Below are 19,428 nucleotides of genomic sequence, written 5' to 3' on the forward strand. Positions count from 1 at the left end.
CTAATGTGTATTAAACAGGGTGAGGTGGGGTACACTGGTCAAAATGAGTTTAATTTCAATATGCAAGGATTCTGGGTACGTGTATTAATATCTATAACAAGAGTATTAATACTTGTACTTTCAAGCATCAAAGATTAATGTCTTAAACATCGAACTAATAATTCTTAGTAATTATCAAAACCTCTGTCATTCGGTTTGGTAAAGTAATTCGTTTGGATTATAGAGCAGAGAGAGAGTAAGCAGGGAAGGTTAAAGAAATACACGGTTACCCGTGTGAATTCTGGTCCTTAAAGGCTAATGCATACGTTCACTTTACTAAACGTGCATCTCAGAATCGTAGCAACGAATTTACCTTATGACAGAGTATCGTTCTATAAGTGGTAAATAGGATAAGGTAGTGTACACTTGTCAAATAAATCGAATATCAATATACAAAATCACTGTCAGTTGGTGTGGTAAAGTATTCGCAACTATTGGAAAATGCAAGGTAATAAAAGCGTAAAAGAATAGAGAGATAGATGTTCCGGCTAGGCCGGGTTCTCTGGTCCTTGTCTTAATAGGCTAATGCGACGTTCACTTTACTAAACGTGCACCTCAGAGATGACTTGCGAATGTACCTTTTGACAGGATATAGTTTCTAATGTGTACAGAGGAATTAGCGGCATTCAATTCGCTAATATGTGGTAGGATACAGGGTTACATACATATATAAGTAAGCAGTAATACAATAAAATACATAAGTATATTTATTATAATGGATTGAATAAGTATGCGATATTGGTTAAATAGTATTGAATAGTATTGGATAAAATATTGAATAGGTCGACGATTGTAACGCAGACGTGTGCAGATGCAAATCGTAGATTGAAATAATATCGAGAATGCAGAGTAATATATGGCTTATATCTATATTCAAAATTCAGAGTTCGGAATGTAACGTGGAATTGAGTTAGTATTAAATAATTAAATATAATGATTAAATATAATGAGTGTCCGTCGCGCTTTACTATTTAGGGATATGCGAACTGGCTTAAATACTCACAAGGTTAGACAATGTCTAATGTGCCTTGCTATGGTACACTTCGCTACTGTGTTCTTCCCTCTGAGTCTGAAGATCTGAGGAGCCTCGGTACCTCGGTCCGAAATGGCGGCTGTGTCTCGTTGTCTTCGGGACCCCGTAGTAATTGCTGGTTGGTTGACTGGTGTTAGAAGTACTGAATTTGACTGTGCTGGCGGAACAACTGCCGTTCCGTGCTGGGTGCAGGGTTTATATACCGTAAAATGTGGCTCGTTCCTCCCATCGGGCGATATGGCTTAGCCAATGGCAAGTGAGGTACGCCGGGGAAGTACCGGAGATAATCTGTTCTTGGTAGAGATTGCGTCGGTTAAGTCCCGGAGAGATGGCTTCTCAGTAGCGATAGCGGTGTTCCTTTGGTGACTCATCGCTAGCGATTTTCAACCGTCTTTTATTCTCAGTAGCAATAGCGGTATTCCTTTGGTGGTTTATCGCTATGCGCTCCGTCTTTTCTTATCATATTCTCAGTAGCGATAGCGGTGCTTCTTTGGTGACTCACCGCTATGCGGCTTGCAACGGGCCTTCCTTATTTTATTCTTGGTAGTGATATTAGCAACGGGTTTCAGCGTTGCATCATGCGTCGTTTTAGAACCTTCTAGAATCTTCTAGATGTTTCCTTGAGAGTAAAGCCGAGTTCACATAATAAAGCGGGTTTCACATATAATTGTCCAATCATTATAGTACGCTATCCTATATCCGATATATATATATATATTTTAGGTATTATTTTTTAGAATATGTCGATTCCTTTTGCGGTTTGAAATAAAATGTATTACTTCGTAAATTAAAATAATCTTATTTGCCTTAATTTATATTCATATTTGAATGTAAATTGTAGAAAAGTTTAATTGTAACTTTTACTATTATTTTATAGTTAGACCTTAATAATCATGATAGACAGGTAAAATTTATCAATTTACATTTACATTGCATAGCTATAATACTTTCTATTGTATGACGGATATTGTATATGATTTTTGTCTCCTAATTTATAAATGAGAGTTTTAATAATATATTTGCTATAGGCATGCTTATTGGCTGGTAATGTTAGTCTTCATATCTGTCGTGTGTTGGTCAGTGAAGTGCCGTCTAAAGAAAAGTCCTACATGTTCGTGGCTGTATAAAGTGTGTAAGACACTCAGGGATTAGAACGTACGATGAGTATAGTATAATTAGAGGTTATGGACATACAATGTGTACGGTGCCTAGGGGCTCGCAAGTATAAATGGTGTAGAGTATACAGGGGCATTATAAATGGTGTAGAGTATACAGGGGCATTATAAATGGTGTAGAGTATACAGGGGCATTATAAATGGTGTAGAGTATACAGGGGCATTATAAATGGTGTAAAGTATACAGGAGCATTATAAATGGTGTAGAGTACACAGGGGCATTATAAATGGTGTAGAGTATACAGGGGCATTAGTAGCATGCAATATGTACGGTGTTTCAGGGGTTAGAACATACATTCGTTGTCTGATTTAGGCGCGCTTATTCTCTAACTTTTATGTTTCCTAACGAATGATTCAGAGCGGAGCAGCCTTGTTAACTATACCTTTTATGATATAAATATTATTTAAAAGTGGGTTGCTACTCCCATTGTCATTGGTGAGAAAACATGTTTTAACTTATGAGTAATTATATGTGTGATTAAATATTCGTTAATACCGGTCTTTCATGTAGGTTAGAGATTGTCATGACTAATATGTTAAAGGATAAATTTTTGAAAAAGATTGAAATTTTGAAATTTGTGTGGACGTTACATGGACAAATAAAACTTATCAATTTACATTTACATTCCATAGTTATATGTAAATTGATAGATAACTCGCGTCAGGAACGGATTTCTAATTTTTTCTAATATTTATATCTATCATTTGGAAATCGCGATGGAGGGTTAAAACTTATCAATTTACATTTATATTCCATAGTTACATGTAAATTGATGGAAAACTCATATGGAGAATAACGTATTATTTTGTGCTATTATACCGTGCCTGCGGCTACATATGATTTATCGGTTATTCGCCAACTGTCTCTGACTAAGTTTAACACTCAATTTACATATATCTTTTGTAGCTAGATGTAAATTGGTGTTTATTATAGAGAAAATCATAATCAAGATAAAATACCTATATATTCATGGTTGAACTACGATATCCTTATTCAGTAGTACTTTCGAGCGTACGACGGATATAATGTTATATTGCATATGAATTTTTAGTCTCCTAATGAATGAGAGTTTTAAGGTTAATAATATATTTGCTATAGGCGTGCTTATTCTCTAACCTGTATGTTTCCTAACAAATGATCCGGAGCAGAGCACCCTTGTTAATTATGCTTTTTATGATGGAAATATTATTTAAAAGTGGGTTGCTATTCCCATTGTCATTTGTGAGAAAACATGTTTTAACTTATGAGTAATTATATGTGTGATTAAATATTTGTTAATACCGGTCTTTCATGTAGGTTAGAGATTGTCATGACTAATATGTTAAAGGATAAATTTTTGAAAAAGATTAAAATTTTGAAATTTGTCTGGACGTTACATCTCCCCTCCTATTTGACAATAAAACCCGACGTTGATCTAGGGTTTTGTTCTAGGTTAAGTCGTTATATTAACGGGGAGTATTAGAATAATCCCTAACATCATGACAGGCTGTAACGCACAATCGGATTAAATATTTCTATGTATATATATAAGTTATTTGATATGTGCGTGTGCACGCATACACACACATATATTTATAGATATATACATGTGCATGTGCGAAGGCAGTCCTGGCTTCGGACACGATAACGGTGCGTGATGAATCTTCTAATAATTGAATAGTATAATATACATGATTTTACCGTCGTTATTTCATTATTTTATGTTTGTTTTAGACTCGCACATAGACATATATATATGTGGGTGCGTGCAATCGTACATACGTGTACGAGTGCATGCTAACGCACGGGTATATGTTATAAATTATTCTTGTGTCTTATAAATATGTATATCGGTTGCGCGGTTGCAGTTTTTTCTGCCCGTGTCTTTTGTAGGATTCGTAGAAATTATTTGAAAGTTTGTCATTTAATAAGATATGATTAGCTCGTTCACTGGTGAAGCTGGAGTTGTTCTTACTGAGTTAAGACAAGTATAAGCGTATAGTATGTTACGTATATATATATATATATATATATATTAAGCACGTTAAGGTTTTCGCGAGACTATTCATAATAGTCGAATACGAGTTATTACCAGTGAGCGAGTTAACAATAATCTGTAATAATATAGAATATATTGTGTTAGCTAGAGGATTGCATGGGTATGAGTCTTGTTACGTCCAATAATTCACCTGGCGGCAAATTACCTTCTGCACAAGACGGTCTTCTCTCGCGTCTACCTCGGTGGACGTTTAAGAAGCTGCTCTCTATTTGTTTTATGGGCAACCTGCTAGGCCGGCTATACCCAGGGAAGCCGAGAGCTTGAGATTCGATTGAGAGTATCGGACAAAGAAGGAAACTGACGGGTCGGGTCGATAAATAAAGATATTTTACAAGTATAATGTCATTTATTCATTTATAAAACCTTTACGTCGATATAAAGTTTATTGGTTCTGACGTGATTCGTGGGAGGCTTGAAATTGAGTTACAATATTGCTAAGCTCCTGTTCAGAATTGTTAGGCTGGTTGAGGTAAGTTATGAAAGAAGTGAAGTTATCTTGCGCTTCTTCAGGGATGACGTTATCGACGTCGTAAGTGAAGTTCGCGGTGTCCTTGTTGAGAATATGAAAGGTTTGTTCGTCGTTAAATTGTAAAAAGGGATCGTATTCTGGCGATGTAATTGGTTGGTTTTGATCCAGGATATCATATTCAGGATCGGGTAAGAGATGATAATTATGGTCCGTTATTAACGTATTTGACTCTACAAGTGAAGACTCTGGAAATTGCGGATGAGAATAATCAATGTGAGGGGGGATATTATTAATTGGCGAGTAAACGTCTGGAGAAGAGGATTGTACGATTATTCGTGTTGGATAAATTTGGACATTAAGATTTAAGGGTCTGCGTGTCCTACGTTCGCGCAGCCTATGGAGACGTCGCTCGTTACGGTCGATCTGATTCCTCCGTTGGAAAGGAGAGACCATCTAACGGTTAGATAAATTTATATGAATAATATGTTTCGTTGAAGAGAGATTGCTTTATTACTTAAAATAATTAAGTATGACTCACGTTTGCAGCGTGATTTACTTGCTAATGAAAGCGAACGGAGATGAAAGGTTAATCTATGTGAGACTGCCCTTCACCTGTTAATGAATTAACTTTATGTCAGTGATTGTTATAATAAACCTGTATAAAAAAGAAAAAGGATTGGTAATAATGTGGGTGAAGAAAGAAAAGGGTTTGAAAAAGAGTATTGATATCTATCAAAGCCGGGAATGAAGTTTTGTATGTTATCGGCTATAAGTAAAGTATCTCTAAGTGGTAAAGTGGATTTCTATTTTATCATTAGTCGGTGAAAGTATCTCTAAGTGGTAAAGTGGATTTCTATTTTATCATTAGTTGGTAAAAGTATCTCTAAGTGGTAAAGTGGATTTCTATTTTATCATTAGTTGGTAACGTAAAGAATATTAATATTTGTACCTTCAAACATCGAGGGTTAACGTTTTAAACATTTAAATAATGATTATAATATTTTGCATTAAAAGAAGAGAGAGATAGTGATGCAGGGAGAGGGTAAGGATTTGAATATGAGTATTAATATCGATATTCTGAATATTAATACTCGATATGTCGATAATTATACTTTAGGTTTTGAAATAAATAAATTCTCAATGATTCGTCAAGATCACTGTCAGTCGGTGTGGTAAAGTATTCGCAACTATTTGAAAATGCAAGGTATCAAAAGCGTAAAAGGGATAGAGAGATAGGTGTTCATCCGGCTAGGCCGGGTTCTCTGGTCCTTGTCTTAATAGGCTAGTGCGACGTTCACTTTACTAAACGTGCACCTCAGAGATGACTTGCGAATGTACCTTCTGACAGGATATTATCTTAATGTGTATTAAACAGGGTGAGATGGGGTACACTAATCGAAATGAGTTTAATTTCAATATGCAAGGATTCTGGGTACGTGTATTAATATCTATGTCAAAAATATTAATACTTGTACTTTCAAGCATCAAAGATTCACTTATTGCATCTGCACACGTCAGCATTACAATCTTAAACATCGAACTAATAATTCTTAGTAATTATCAAGACCTCTGTCATTCGGTTTGGTAAAGAAATTCGTTTGGATTATAGAGCAGAGAAAGAGTAAGCAGGGAAGGTTAAAGAAATACACGGTTATCCCGTGTGAATTCTGGTCCTTAAAGGCTAATGCATACGTTCACTTTACTAAACGTGCATCTCAGAATCGTAGCAACGAATTTACCTTATGACAGAGTATAGTTCTATAGGTAGTAAATAGGATTAGGTAGTGTACACTTGTCAAATGAATCGAATATCAATGTGCAAAATCACTGTCAGTTGGTGTGGTAAAGTATTCGCAACTATTGGAAAATGCAAGGTAATAAAAGCGTAAAAGAATAGAGAGATAGGTGTTCATCCGGCTAGGCCGGGTTCTCTGGTCCTTGTCTTAATAGGCTAATGCGACGTTCACTTTACTAAACGTGCATCTCAGAGATGACTTGCGAATGTACCTTCTGACAGGATATAATTTCTAATGTGTACTGAGGAATTAGCGTTATTCAATTCGCTAATTGGCGGTAGGATACAGGATTACATACATATATAGGTAAGCAGTAATACAATAAAATACATGAATATATTTATATTGCAAGTACAATAGGTTAAATAAGTATGCGATATTGGTTAAAAATAGCGAATAGTATTGGATAAAATATAATATAAGTCAACGATTGTAATGCTGACGTGTGCAGATGCAATAAGTGAATTGAAATAAAATTAGGAATTCAGAGTAATATATGGCCTATGTCTATATTCAAAATTCAGAGTTCGGAGTGTAATATAAGATTGGATTAAAATTAATTGATTAAATAAAATGATTAAATATAATGAGTGTCCGCGCTTTACTATTTAGGGATATGTGAACTGGCTTAAATACTCACAAGGTTAGACTATGTCTAATGTGCCTTGCTATGGTACACTTCGCAACGGTGTTCTTCCCTCTGAGTCTGAAGATCTGAGGAGCCTCGGTACCTCGGTCCGAAATGGCGGCTATGTCTCGTTGTCTTCGGAACCCCGTAGTAATAGCTGGTTGGCTGACTGCTGTTAGAAGTACTGAACTTGACTGTGCTGGCGGAACAACTGGCGTTCTGTGCTGGGTGCAGGGTTTATATACCGTAAAATGTGGCTCGCTCCTCCCATCGGGCGATGCGGCTTAGCCAATGGCAAGTGAGGTACGTCGGGAAAGTACCGGAGATAATTTGTTCTTGGTAGAGATTGCGTCGGTTAAGTCCCGGAGAGATGGCTTCTCAGTAGCGATAGCGGTGTTCCTTTGGTGACTCATCGCCGGGCGCTCCGACTTTCCTTATCCTATTCTCGGTAGCGATAGTGGTATGCCTTTGTTGGCTATGCGCTCCGACTTATCTTATCTTCTTCTTGGTATTGATGACGGTTGACTATGCGCTCCGACTTCCTTTGTTACGTTATCGGTTTGCAGGTTGCTACTTGCTTCTGTGTTGCATCATGCATTGCATCATGTTTCTAGAATATTCTGTGAGTAAAGCCGAGTTCATAATAGTAAAGCGAGTTTCACACTTCATTGTCCAACTAATGTAATATGCTATTTTATGAGCGAGATTGCCTTATACTAAGTACTATCCTTTAGAGTATGTCGATTCCTTTTTACATAGTCATTCTTGGACAATGATACTGCTGGACAGAATTACTTGTGGACAAATTTCGTACATCGTCGATTGTCGGTAAAGTATTTTGCTACCTGACCGGTTGTATGGTATTGATGATCGATTAAGTGGGTCGTTAATTGGTATGGTAAATTCATGTCTTATTGTTAGTCGGTAAGATAGTTTTTTATTTTGCCATTAATGGCCAAGTTTCATCTGTGGTTGGTAGGTCAAGTCTCTGTTTTACCATTGGTTGATCTTATCTTGGGTAGGTAAGTTAGTAGTTCCGTCCTTAACGTCAATGATCGGTATTGAGGTGTTGGAGTGTCGGCAGAACTCCGCTGGCACTACAGACGACGTTGGCACGATGACCGCGAGGCTTTCGGAAGGTTGCGACTCGAGCCATCAAAACATTTTATTTTGGTGCTCGGTACACGCCGCTTTCGATTGCCTTATATGGTCATTTTTCGATGATGTTTACGAGAACTACGGTCCCCTTTCCCTCGCGATCGGGTGGATCGAGGAGCTCGAAGCGAGGGAGGGGGGCTTTTCTCGAAATTCCTTTTCGCGACCAAAAGGGCCAGTCTGATACTGGCACGACGAGCGGTACCATGCGCGTCAATTATCGAGACAACGAGAAATATATCTTTGTACTTTCTTTTTTTGTAATTTGTGTTTTCTGTGTCAGTTAACGACGGCACAGATTCGCGTGCCGTGAATAAAGACAAGTGACGTGTAAAGCATTCTTTTGAATCTCCACCCTCTAATCCGCGCAATCCACCGGCCGTCCTCCAACCGGCGAAAATCTGCACGGCGAGTCGCCAACATTTTTGGTCCTTCGAGCCGGATCGCGAGGGTGAGACGAAACTCTAAGACCTTTTCAGTGAATAACCGCTCGTTTAGTGCATCGTGCCTATAGTGCCGCGTACCGTGCCGCGCACCCTGCCGTGCCTATAGTGCCGCGTACCGTGCCGCGCACCCTGCCGCGCCTATAGTGCCGCGTGCCGTGCCGCGCATTCCTGCCGCGCCTATAGTGCCGCGTACCGTGCCGCGCACCCTGCCGCGCCCACAGTGCCGTGTACCGCACCCCGCACTTACCGGCTCTACGACCTCGGGTCACGATCAGCTGTGCGCGTCTTCTCTCTCTTTCTCGTTCTTTCTCTCTCTAATTCACGCGGTCCATCGCGCTTCGTAACGCGCTTGTCAATCTTGCCATCTCTTTTTTTTGTAACGCTCTGCGATGGATCTCGCAATTAAAAAACAGATGAATACTGCCGGATATATTGAGCGCTTCTGGGACAATTTAATTAAAGTCGGCAAGGACAAAATGACACGCACGTATCTCACCACGCGCCTTGAGTTGCTCGAGTCATATTGGACGCGCTTCCTGGATGCGCACGATGCCATCCTCTCTTTCGAGAAAATAGACTCTTCGGATTATATGCGGCAGGACGTTTACGCGGTGACCGAGGATAATTACGTAGCCACGAAGTCGCGTATCACTTCCTTTATGCCGACGACGAGATCCGCGGACGGGCAAAGTGCCGCAAGTTCAGTGTTGCGCCAGATCCAGCTGCCGAAGATAAGCTTGCCGAGGTTTGACGGCGATCAGCTAGCCTGGGAAGGCTTCCGAGACCTCTTCAAGTCGCTGGTCCATGACGTGGAGGGACTCACTCCCTCGCAGAAGCTGCAGTATCTGAAGGCCAGCCTAAGCGGGGACGCGGAGGCCGCCGTCGCCAATATCGAAATCTCTTCCGACGGATACGCGCTGGCGTGGGATGAACTCGTGACGCGCTACGATAACCGGCGAGTCCTCTTGGCGACTCACATGCGCGTGCTACTCTCTGCCGCGCCGGTAACCAAGCCGTCGTCAGCGGAAATCAACCGCCTGATTAGCGCGGTCAACCGGGCTTCGCGCTCCTTCAGGGCAATGGGCCGCCCAGTGGAGCACTGGGACGACTGGTTCGTCCATATTCTGGTCGAGAAGCTGGATCCCGCCACCAGGCTATTATGGGAAAGCCATCGATCGAGTCGGGACTTTCCTAATTTCGAGGAGCTCAAGGCGTTCCTCCTCACGCGGGCTCATGCGTTGGATGCCTCTAATCTGCGGACGCCGATGACTTCCAGCTCCGCTTCGAAACAGAAGCGTACGGGCCGCAAGGACGACGTCGCGTCTCACGCCATGGCCGCGAGTGACCACAAGGGCACGCCGTGCCCCCTGTGCAGGGAGCAACATCACATGCGCTCCTGCCCGAGATTCAAGACATACTCGACGGAGCAACGCCGCGAGCAAGTGCGCAAAAGGAAGGCCTGCTTCAACTGCTTGGGACAGGGTCACGCCGCCGGAGCTTGCCCTTCAATTCACCGCTGTCGCCACTGCCAGGAGAAGCATCATACGCTTCTGCACACAGAGCCGGAGACGACGCCACAACCTGCCGCTTGGGAAAAAACGGCATCAGACGACTCCGCCGACAAACTGAGTAACGTGGAGACGTCCAAGGTCTCCGCCTTGACCAGCTCTATCTCCACCACAGTGCTCCTCGCGACCGCGGTTATTCGAGTGTTTGGTGAATCGGGCCGATCGTTGACAGTGCGCGCTCTCCTGGACTCAGGATCGGAGGCGTCCTTCATCTCGGAACGCGTAGCCCAGCAGCTGAGACTACCCCGCCGACGAGTGAACGTGACGGTTTCCGGACTTCAGGGCGCGACGACCGGGCGAGTGACTCACGCAGTATCGATGGAGATCGGCACGGAGCGACCGCCAACAGTACGGATCACCCTGCCGAAGGCGCTGGTCCTGCCTCGGCTCACCGCCCTCACACCAGGGAAACACATTCCGAGAGGAGAATGGCCGCACCTGCGGGGCCTCATGCTTGCCGACCCGGCCTTCGACAAACCGGCGGCAGTCGACGCCGTCCTAGGCGCCGATATCTACGGCGTACTGCTCGACGGAGGAGTCAAGCGTGGACAGCCGGGGGAACCAGCCGCTCACTCTACCGTCTTCGGTTGGGTGCTGATGGGTTCCCTCATCGGACCCGCCGATCCTCTTCCAAGCCGAGTCGCCGTCCACCATACTACCACGCAGCCTGATCTTCACCAGGAACTCCGAAGGTTTTGGGAGCTCGAAGAGGTGGCCGCCCAGCCGATACTCACGCCAGAGGAGTCTCGTTGCGAGCGGCTGTTCGCTGAGACTCACACACGTGATGCTGAGGGAAGATACATCGTGCGGCTCCCTCGCAAGGAGCACCCGACGACGGCTCTTGGGTCTTCTCGCCACGGGGCCTTGCGAATGCTCCTCAGCACTGAGCGTCGTTTGACGCGCGATCCGTCGCTCAGGGAGCGATATCACGACTTCCTGACGACCTACGCCTCCTGCGGCCACATGGAACCGGCACCCCGCGGCGAGGCAATCGGCGAACCATACTACCTGCCGCACCATGCGGTGGTGAAGGCGTCAGACCCGGAAGGTAAAATCAGGGTCGTTTTCAACGCCTCCTTCCGGACCACCACGGGAGTCTCATTGAACGACGTGCTGATCCCGGGACCGAAGCTACAGGCGGACCTATGGCTGGTCCTCACACGCTGGCGTCTACATCGATTCGCCTTCACGACGGACATCGTGAAGATGTTCAGACAGATCCGGGTGCATCCGCATGACCTTGACCTTCAGCGGATCTTATGGCGGGCGGATCCGGCGGCGTTGGTGCAAGACTACCGACTCACCACCGTCACCTATGGCACAGCCCCCGCGCCGTACCTGGCCATCAGAACCCTGCTACAGCTCGCGCAGGACGAGGGCCATCGATTCCCCCTGGGAGCAGCTGTACTCCGGGCCAACACCTACGTGGACGACATCCTCGCGGGAGCAAACTCGATGGAGGACGCGCTCGAACTCCAGCGGCAGACTGTGGCCCTCCTCGCTGCCGGCGGCTTTCAACTCAGCAAGTGGGCAGGTACTCACACCGCGTTGTGTCCGGCCGTGGGCAGAGCCGAACGACTCATCTCTGGAGTGGACAGCGTGGGTGCCCTAGGAGTTCTCTGGGTCCCGGCCAACGACGAGCTTCATCTTCGAGCAGTCCCCGCGCTGTCGAAGGTCGGGAATCCAACCAAGCGCACCATCCTCTCAGCTGTAGCCAAACTTTTTGACCCGGCGGGCTGGGCGGCTCCCGTGATCATAGGCGCCAAGATCCTCATCCAGGACTTGTGGATGGCCGGGTTGGATTGGGACCAAACCATCCCGCCTCCATTGCGCGAGCGGTGGTCGCGCATTCTGACTATGCTGCCAGACCTGGATCAGCTCAGCATTCCGCGGTGGACAGGGACCTCGAACGAGCGCCTCGTGGAGCTCCACGGCTTCTCCGATGCCTCGGAAAGAGCGTACGCCGCTGCGGTGTACATCCGGGGTGTTGACTCCAACGGCATCCTGGTCTCCAACCTTTTGGTCGCGAAAACCAAAGTGGCCCCTGTGAAGCCAGTTTCTATGCCGCGACTGGAGCTGTGCGGTGCCCTGTTGACAGCACGCCTACTCCGGAACACCAGCGCTGGCCTAGGGGTGCCTCTCTCGCACCTATACGCCTGGACGGACGCCAAGGTCGTGTTGGCATGGCTGCGGGCTCATCCTTCCCGCTGGAAGCCATTCGTCGCCCATCGGGTTGCTGCGCTCCAAGAGACGGTGCCAGCCGAGCGCTGGCATTACGTCCCCACTTCAGAAAACCCGGCGGACGCTGCCACGCGAGGATTGACCCCGATCGAGCTGTCGCAACTTCGCTTGTGGTGGAAAGGACCGGGCTGGCTGGAACGACCCAAGGACACCTGGCCGGCGGACCGGGGTCAAGACATGGAGCTGTCAGAGGAGTGCCGAGCGCACGCGACAGCTACCGACGGAGGCGAGGGAGCGGTCAATGACCTTTTGTTACGCTTCTCCTCCCTTACCCGGTTGGTACGCATCACCGCATTCTGCCGTAGGTTACTTCACCGCGGGGCCCGACCGAGAACGACTCACCTGACCACCGCCGAACTGAACGACTGCAGGCTCAGTTGGCTGCGGATTGCGCAGGGACAGGACTTTGCGGGAGAGCTGGAGGCCCTCTCGCGCAATGCGCCCCTCCCGCGCCGATCACATCTCCTGGCGCTCAGACCCATCCTAGGACGGGATGGACTGATACGAGTCGGGGGGCGACTTGAACACTCGCCCCTGGCCTACAGCGAGAAGCACCCGATCATACTGGCCAAGGGCAATCACTTGGCACTGCTGCTGGTCCGAGAGGCGCATCTGCGCACTCTTCATGGCGGAACATCAGTTGACTCGAAGCGTCCTGGCACGGACATACTGGATTATTCACGCCAGTTCGTTGATCCGCTCCGAGATTCACCGCTGCGTCCGATGCGCCCGCTTCAGAGGCGAAACGCTACAGCAGCAGATGGGTCAGCTCCCGGCTGATCGCGTCCGGACAGGACGTCCCTTCATATCCGCCGGCGTGGACTACGCAGGCCCTATCCAGCTACGAGCCTCGAAGGGTCGAGGTCAAAAATCCTTCAAAGGATACATCTGTTTATTCGTATGCCTGTCCACGAAAGCCGTGCATTTGGAGGCCGTATCAGACCTCACCACGGAAGCATTTCTGGCGGCATTCCGGCGCTTCGTTGCACGGCAAGGCCACTGCGCACGTCTGGTCAGCGACCACGGAACCAACTTCCGAGGCGCCGATAGGGAGCTCCGCAAGATGTTTCGAGCAGCAGCGGAATTCGGCCAGGAGTGTCAAGCCCTCCTCGCCACCGATGGGGTCGAGTGGAACTTCATTCCCCCCGCGGCTCCGCACTTCGGGGGGCTATGGGAGGCAGGTGTCAAATCGACCAAGCACCACCTACGAAGAGTACTGGGGGACCAGCTTCTCACCTACGAGGAACTCTCGACGCTGCTCTGCCAGATCGAAGCCTGCCTCAACTCGAGGCCACTCTACCCACTGAGCGCGGATCCGACGGATTTTGCGGCGCTCACCCCCGGTCACCTTTTAATCGGGGAAGCTCCGATTAACGTGCCAAAGCCAACCACCTTGGAGGATCCGCCGAATCAGGTACAAACGCGATGGCGACTTCTAACTAACATGCGTGACCATTTTTGGTACAGGTGGTCCCGAGAATATCTGCAGCACCTTCAGCAGCTGGGCAAATGGAGGGACTGCAAGGCCAACCTCCAGCCAGGGACCTTGGTTCTGCTGAAGGACGAGCTGCGGCCGCCATCAAAGTGGGCCCTTGGGCGAGTTCACGCGGTGCATCCAGGGGTCGACGGCCTAGTGCGCGTTGTCAGCATCGACACGGCCACCTCCCGGCTCACGCGGCCGATCACGAAGATCTGCCTGCTCCCGGTCGCCCCGGACCTCTAATCCACAGGACCCCTGGGCCTCGAGCGAGCGTCGTACGGCGGGCGGCGAGGGTTTCTATTTCGTCCCCTGGACGAGGCGGGCGGAATGTTGGAGTGTCGGCAGAACTCCGCTGGCACTACAGACGACGTTGGCACGATGACCGCGAGGCTTTCGGAAGGTTGCGACTCGAGCCATCAAAACATTTTATTTTGGTGCTCGGTACACGCCGCTTTCGATTGCCTTATATGGTCATTTTTCGATGATGTTTACGAGAACTACGGTCCCCTTTCCCTCGCGATCGGGTGGATCGAGGAGCTCGAAGCGAGGGAGGGGGGCTTTTCTCGAAATTCCTTTTCGCGACCAAAAGGGCCAGTCTGATACTGGCACGACGAGCGGTACCATGCGCGTCAATTATCGAGACAACGAGAAATATATCTTTGTACTTTCTTTTTTTGTAATTTGTGTTTTCTGTGTCAGTTAACGACGGCACAGATTCGCGTGCCGTGAATAAAGACAAGTGACGTGTAAAGCATTCTTTTGAATCTCCACCCTCTAATCCGCGCAATCCACCGGCCGTCCTCCAACCGGCGAAAATTTGCACGGCGAGTCGCCAACAGAGGGATTTGTTTTTGTTATATGTCGGTCAGTAAAGCATCGCCTAAACAATAATTCTACATATTGGTGACTATATGAATTGTGTACGATATTTAGGGGTACAATATGTAAGGTGCTTCGGGAGTTAAGATATATATATATATATATATATGTATATCTATATTCGTTGTGGTACTTAAGCGCGTTTATTCTCTAATTTATTTATGTTTCCTAACGAATGATCAAGAGTAGAGTATCTTTGTCGGTTATGTCTCTTATAGTTTCAATATTGTTTTTTTTACGGTGAGCTGCTACTCTTATTATTGTTCGTGAGAAGACATGTTTTAACCTATGAGTAATTATATGTGTGATTAAATATTCGTTAATACCGGTCTTTCATGCAGGTTAGAGATTGTCATGACTAGTAGGTTAAAGAATAAAATTTTGAAAAAGATTGAGACTTTGAAATTTGTCTGGACGTTACACCTCCCCTCCTATTTGAGAATAAAACCCGACGTTGACCTAGGGTTTTGTTCTAGGTTATAGAGATGCTGTTGTAAGTCGTTATACGTCTGAGGGATAGTGATATTTGTGGATTCTATTTTTCCAGGTCGTCTGGTGTTATAATCTTAAAGTTGTGGCTGACTTATCACTGGCGGTTCTTTTGGCAATGCAGGGGGTGTGTCTGAGATGATGGCGAGAGGTGTGGCGTCTTCTGGGAATTTGTTCTTTTTTTCCTTTTCGTTCATATTCTTGCGGCTGAGATAAAGCAAAAGATTAGTTAAAGAGTCCCATAATGCTTCTATTAGATGTAGACTACATCCATATACGGTATGTAGTGCGTATTTATGGATGATGGTGTCAATTTCCAATTTAGCAATACGAACGATCATAAATACTCCAACGACACCGGCCGTTGCTGATCCAAAACTCATGAATCCTCTCCATATTTTTGCCGCGGTGTTGTCTACGATTTTGTTGAGCGATTCTTCGTCTAGTAGTTTGTATAGTGAGACGGAGTCGGTATTAACTGGGTGTCCAATGAGCCCTCGGGCGACGGCGTTGAGCAATGCCGGTTTCTCTGCGGGAAACATAATGTGATCTCTTAATTTTTCTATGTCTTGCTGCGTGTAGATTCCACTGACAGCTAATGGTCCAGGTAATCAATAACTCCAGGTAAGAGATGCCATGGGTCGCAGTTGTTGAGGTGGCAGCTGTCTTACTTGTGCCTTTGGTGTGAACTGTACCCAGGTGCCCTCTATTCGATATAACGTTGGTAATTCTTGAGAACATTCTCGTTCGTTTCCGATCTTTGTGACGATTCTTGATTTGGGCGTGAGGAAGTAAGAGGTGTTTTTGACGGTTACGGGTAATTCGTTACAACATTCTTTGGTTGGACGTACGGTGACTTCCACGGGGATGCATTTTATGATCTGGACAGCTTCTCCAGTGGTGACGGCCATGTATCCCGGCGACTTCATAAGACTATACGCGAATTCGTCGGGCAAGAGGGTAGCAAAGAATAAGGCGTTGGTTATTACTTGTCTTTCCAATTCACATTTTTGTTGTATGACATTGTGATACAGGGATGTCATCTGATGTCGGATATGTTTCTCGACATACACAAACTTGGAATTCATGTAAGTGAATATATCGAGGTGATCCACAGGGATCGTACCTTTATTGGCAAAGGTTTGGCCTTGCTTTGTTTCCAGAATAAATAATTTCGGATGTTCGGTGGGAAGCAGAGTGTATACGCATAGTGGTTGTTCTTTAGTCTTAGTTAAGGCGAATGTGATGTTTTGGGTGGTAAGACTGTAGATGATGGGTGAATTATCGCCTGCTATTTTAGTCGCTAGTCCTTCGTATAGAACATCATATTGATTGAAGTTGCAGGATTTCATTGGTACTGGTTTCCAAAAGGTGTAACCGTCGTCAGAGTCCAAACAGAAGCTATCGGCCAGTGTACAGATGGTTCCTGACCTTAACTTGATTTTACCGTGTTCAAGTTGTACTGGCACGTAAGATGATTTAAGTGAGATTTTTGCAACTGCTTGAACGATTACGTTGTCCCATGTACCGTAAGGGTCAGAGTATTGCGTACCCTTACATGTTCCATCGGTTTTTAATTCGCCAGCTAGCGTAAGGCTGTGATAAGAAGTTTGATTGATTTTAAGTCCACTAATTAAGTGAGCGGGTCCCAGGGATGTGGTGCCATCTTGAAACATTCGCATGCATTGCGAATATCCGGTTTCCTGGACGTAATCCGCTCTTCCGTTAAAGACGACCGAGATGTGCGAATGCATGCCGCAGTGGTATATCGTGCGGGATATCTCTAGTTTGCATTGCATAACTTCTGCATAATTATATTCAGAAAGTTGTAATAGCTGTATATAGATCTCTGTAGAGTTCGGAGTTTGATGGTGGAGATTGCATTCTCCCACATCTAAGAGAGAAACAGCGGTGATGTTGAGATGCTGTCCACCACAATCAAATCCAATCAGGGCGAATGAGGTTTTAACGGAGAGTATTAGAATAATCCCTAACATCATGACAGGCTGTAACGCACAATCGGACTAGTTTACTAAATTAAATATTTTTATATATATATATGTTATTTAATATGCATGTGTGCACGCATGCATACGCATATATGCTTATAGGTATATATACATGTGCGCGTGCAGGGGCAGTCCTAGCATGGGACTCGATAAACGGTGCGTGACGAATCTTTTAATGATTAAATAGTACAATGTACATGATTTTACTGTCGTTGTTTCTCACGTCCGTTTTCAGACTCGCACATGGACACACATATATATACATATCTGCACATGCATAAGTCGTCAAAATAGCCAAGGGTCGTCGAAATAGCCAATGGTTACGAAAAATCGTCGTCAAAGTATACGATTGACATATACATATATATATGTGTACATATATTCGTACAATTTATAAGTACAGGCGCGAGTGCCCGCTAACGAATAGGTGTATATGTTATAAACTATATTTATGTCCTATATCTATGTATATTGGTTGCGCGGTTGCAGCTTTCCTGCCCGTGTCTTTTGCGAGATTGTAGAAATTATTCGAAATTTTGTTATTTGATAAGAGGCGATTAGCTCGTTCGCTGGTAAGGCTGGAGTCGATTTTTCTGAGTTAAGGTAAGTATAAGTTTTTAGTATGTTATATATATATATAAATTGTTAAGTTCGTTAAGGTTTTGCGAGGCTATTCACAATGGTGGAATAGTGAACCGATAGATAATTCTCGCGAGAAACGGAGTTATTACCAGTGAGCGAGTTAACGATAATCCGTGGTAATATAAAGTGTTTTAATTAGAATATTGCATGGAAATGAGTCTCATGCAACTTTGGGAGTTTTGTATGAGATGTACTTATATAAAGCATACCTCATGCAAAAATGAAAGATTATGGCTAGAAATAGTAATAATAAGGTTTTGAATACTGTACAGAGTTCCATGCTGAACAACCTGTTTAGTTAGGACGGTTTCCTGAAACGGGAACTTTTACATATATCGTATTACTAAACTATACCTGTAATTTTAGCGTTGAGATTTTAATAATCTTATAGGCGTCCGAGCTGATAGCGAACCTGCAATCAGGAATACATATATTATTATACGTGAATAATCTTTATATGACGCGGTGGTCATTTGTCCTTACATCTATTAAAATAATAATAATTATTAGTGCATTGTTTTATAGCGTAGGCTGGTAATGATTCCCCTCAGGGGCACTACAGACTCATCCCTGTAGTGTACGGGTGTCGCAATCCCGAGGTACCCGAGCTGGAGTGTGTGGTGACGGATGAACGAGGTGCGATGGGCGTGCAGGCCCTAAAAAGGACTTGTCCACTGCACTAGGTGAAGGAAAACACCGAAGATAACACCCGGGGGGGAGGCCCCGTTAGCCAGGCAAGGCAATCTCCTAAGGGGAAGGAAAACCCCCGACAGAAAAAAACCAATTTTTCTTTTCAGATATGAGTAGTTCCGAGAAGAAAGCGAACGTCCTGGGTTCGGATACCAGGAACCGGCGTGGGGGGGGGGGGGGGGTGCAGGCCTGGCTCCCTCCATGTCGTCAACAGACGACAGGTCGTCCACGGATTTGCCGGCTGGGTCCGTGGATTGGAAAGCGACAGCGCCGAGGATCAAGCCGAAGAAGGACGTGGAGGGTCAGCTGATCGAGCTGACCATTACCTGGGAGGAGTTGGGTAATGAATGTCGATCCGAGGAATCTCGCGATCGATGTCTGGCAATTCCTCTCAGATGCGCAGGTACGTGCCTATCGTCAGAGTGACGCATATAGGCACCTAAAGGAGCAGGTCCGCGCCTTTGTGAAGAGGTGCTCGCGTGGTGTCACGAAGTTCTGTGGCCGCCACGAATGCGTGGAGTACGTAAGTCGTGAGGCCTCGGAGCTGGAAAGACGTGGCCTGGAAGCTATCCAGGAAGAGCCTGACTTCCTTACCAAAGAGGTCGAGGAGTTTCGGGGAGACTCGCCGATGGGTGGAATCCCTGATGTGA

At 45.6% G+C, this 19,428-nt stretch overlaps 2 protein-coding genes across 2 annotated transcripts; both read left to right on the forward strand.

Annotated features, from left to right (window-relative positions):
- The first annotated feature begins 9,169 nt into the window (after positions 1-9,169).
- LOC114932184 (uncharacterized) lies at positions 9,170-13,369 on the forward strand. The gene has a single exon (XM_029304352.2). It carries the CDS (start codon positions 9,170-9,172, stop codon positions 13,367-13,369), a length of 4,200 nt encoding a protein of 1,399 aa, XP_029160185.2.
- A 283-nt stretch (positions 13,370-13,652) lies between these two features.
- LOC146719872 (uncharacterized) lies at positions 13,653-14,312 on the forward strand. Its single transcript, XM_085489433.1, has one exon. It carries the CDS (start codon positions 13,653-13,655, stop codon positions 14,310-14,312), a length of 660 nt encoding a protein of 219 aa, XP_085345559.1.
- The last annotated feature ends 5,116 nt before the right edge of the window (positions 14,313-19,428 follow it).

The sequence above is a fragment of the Nylanderia fulva genome, unplaced genomic scaffold (genome assembly GCF_048542155.1).
Source record: "Nylanderia fulva isolate GAGA-0341 unplaced genomic scaffold, ASM4854215v1 Scaffold83, whole genome shotgun sequence".
In the NCBI taxonomy this organism is placed as follows: domain Eukaryota; kingdom Metazoa; phylum Arthropoda; class Insecta; order Hymenoptera; family Formicidae; genus Nylanderia; species Nylanderia fulva.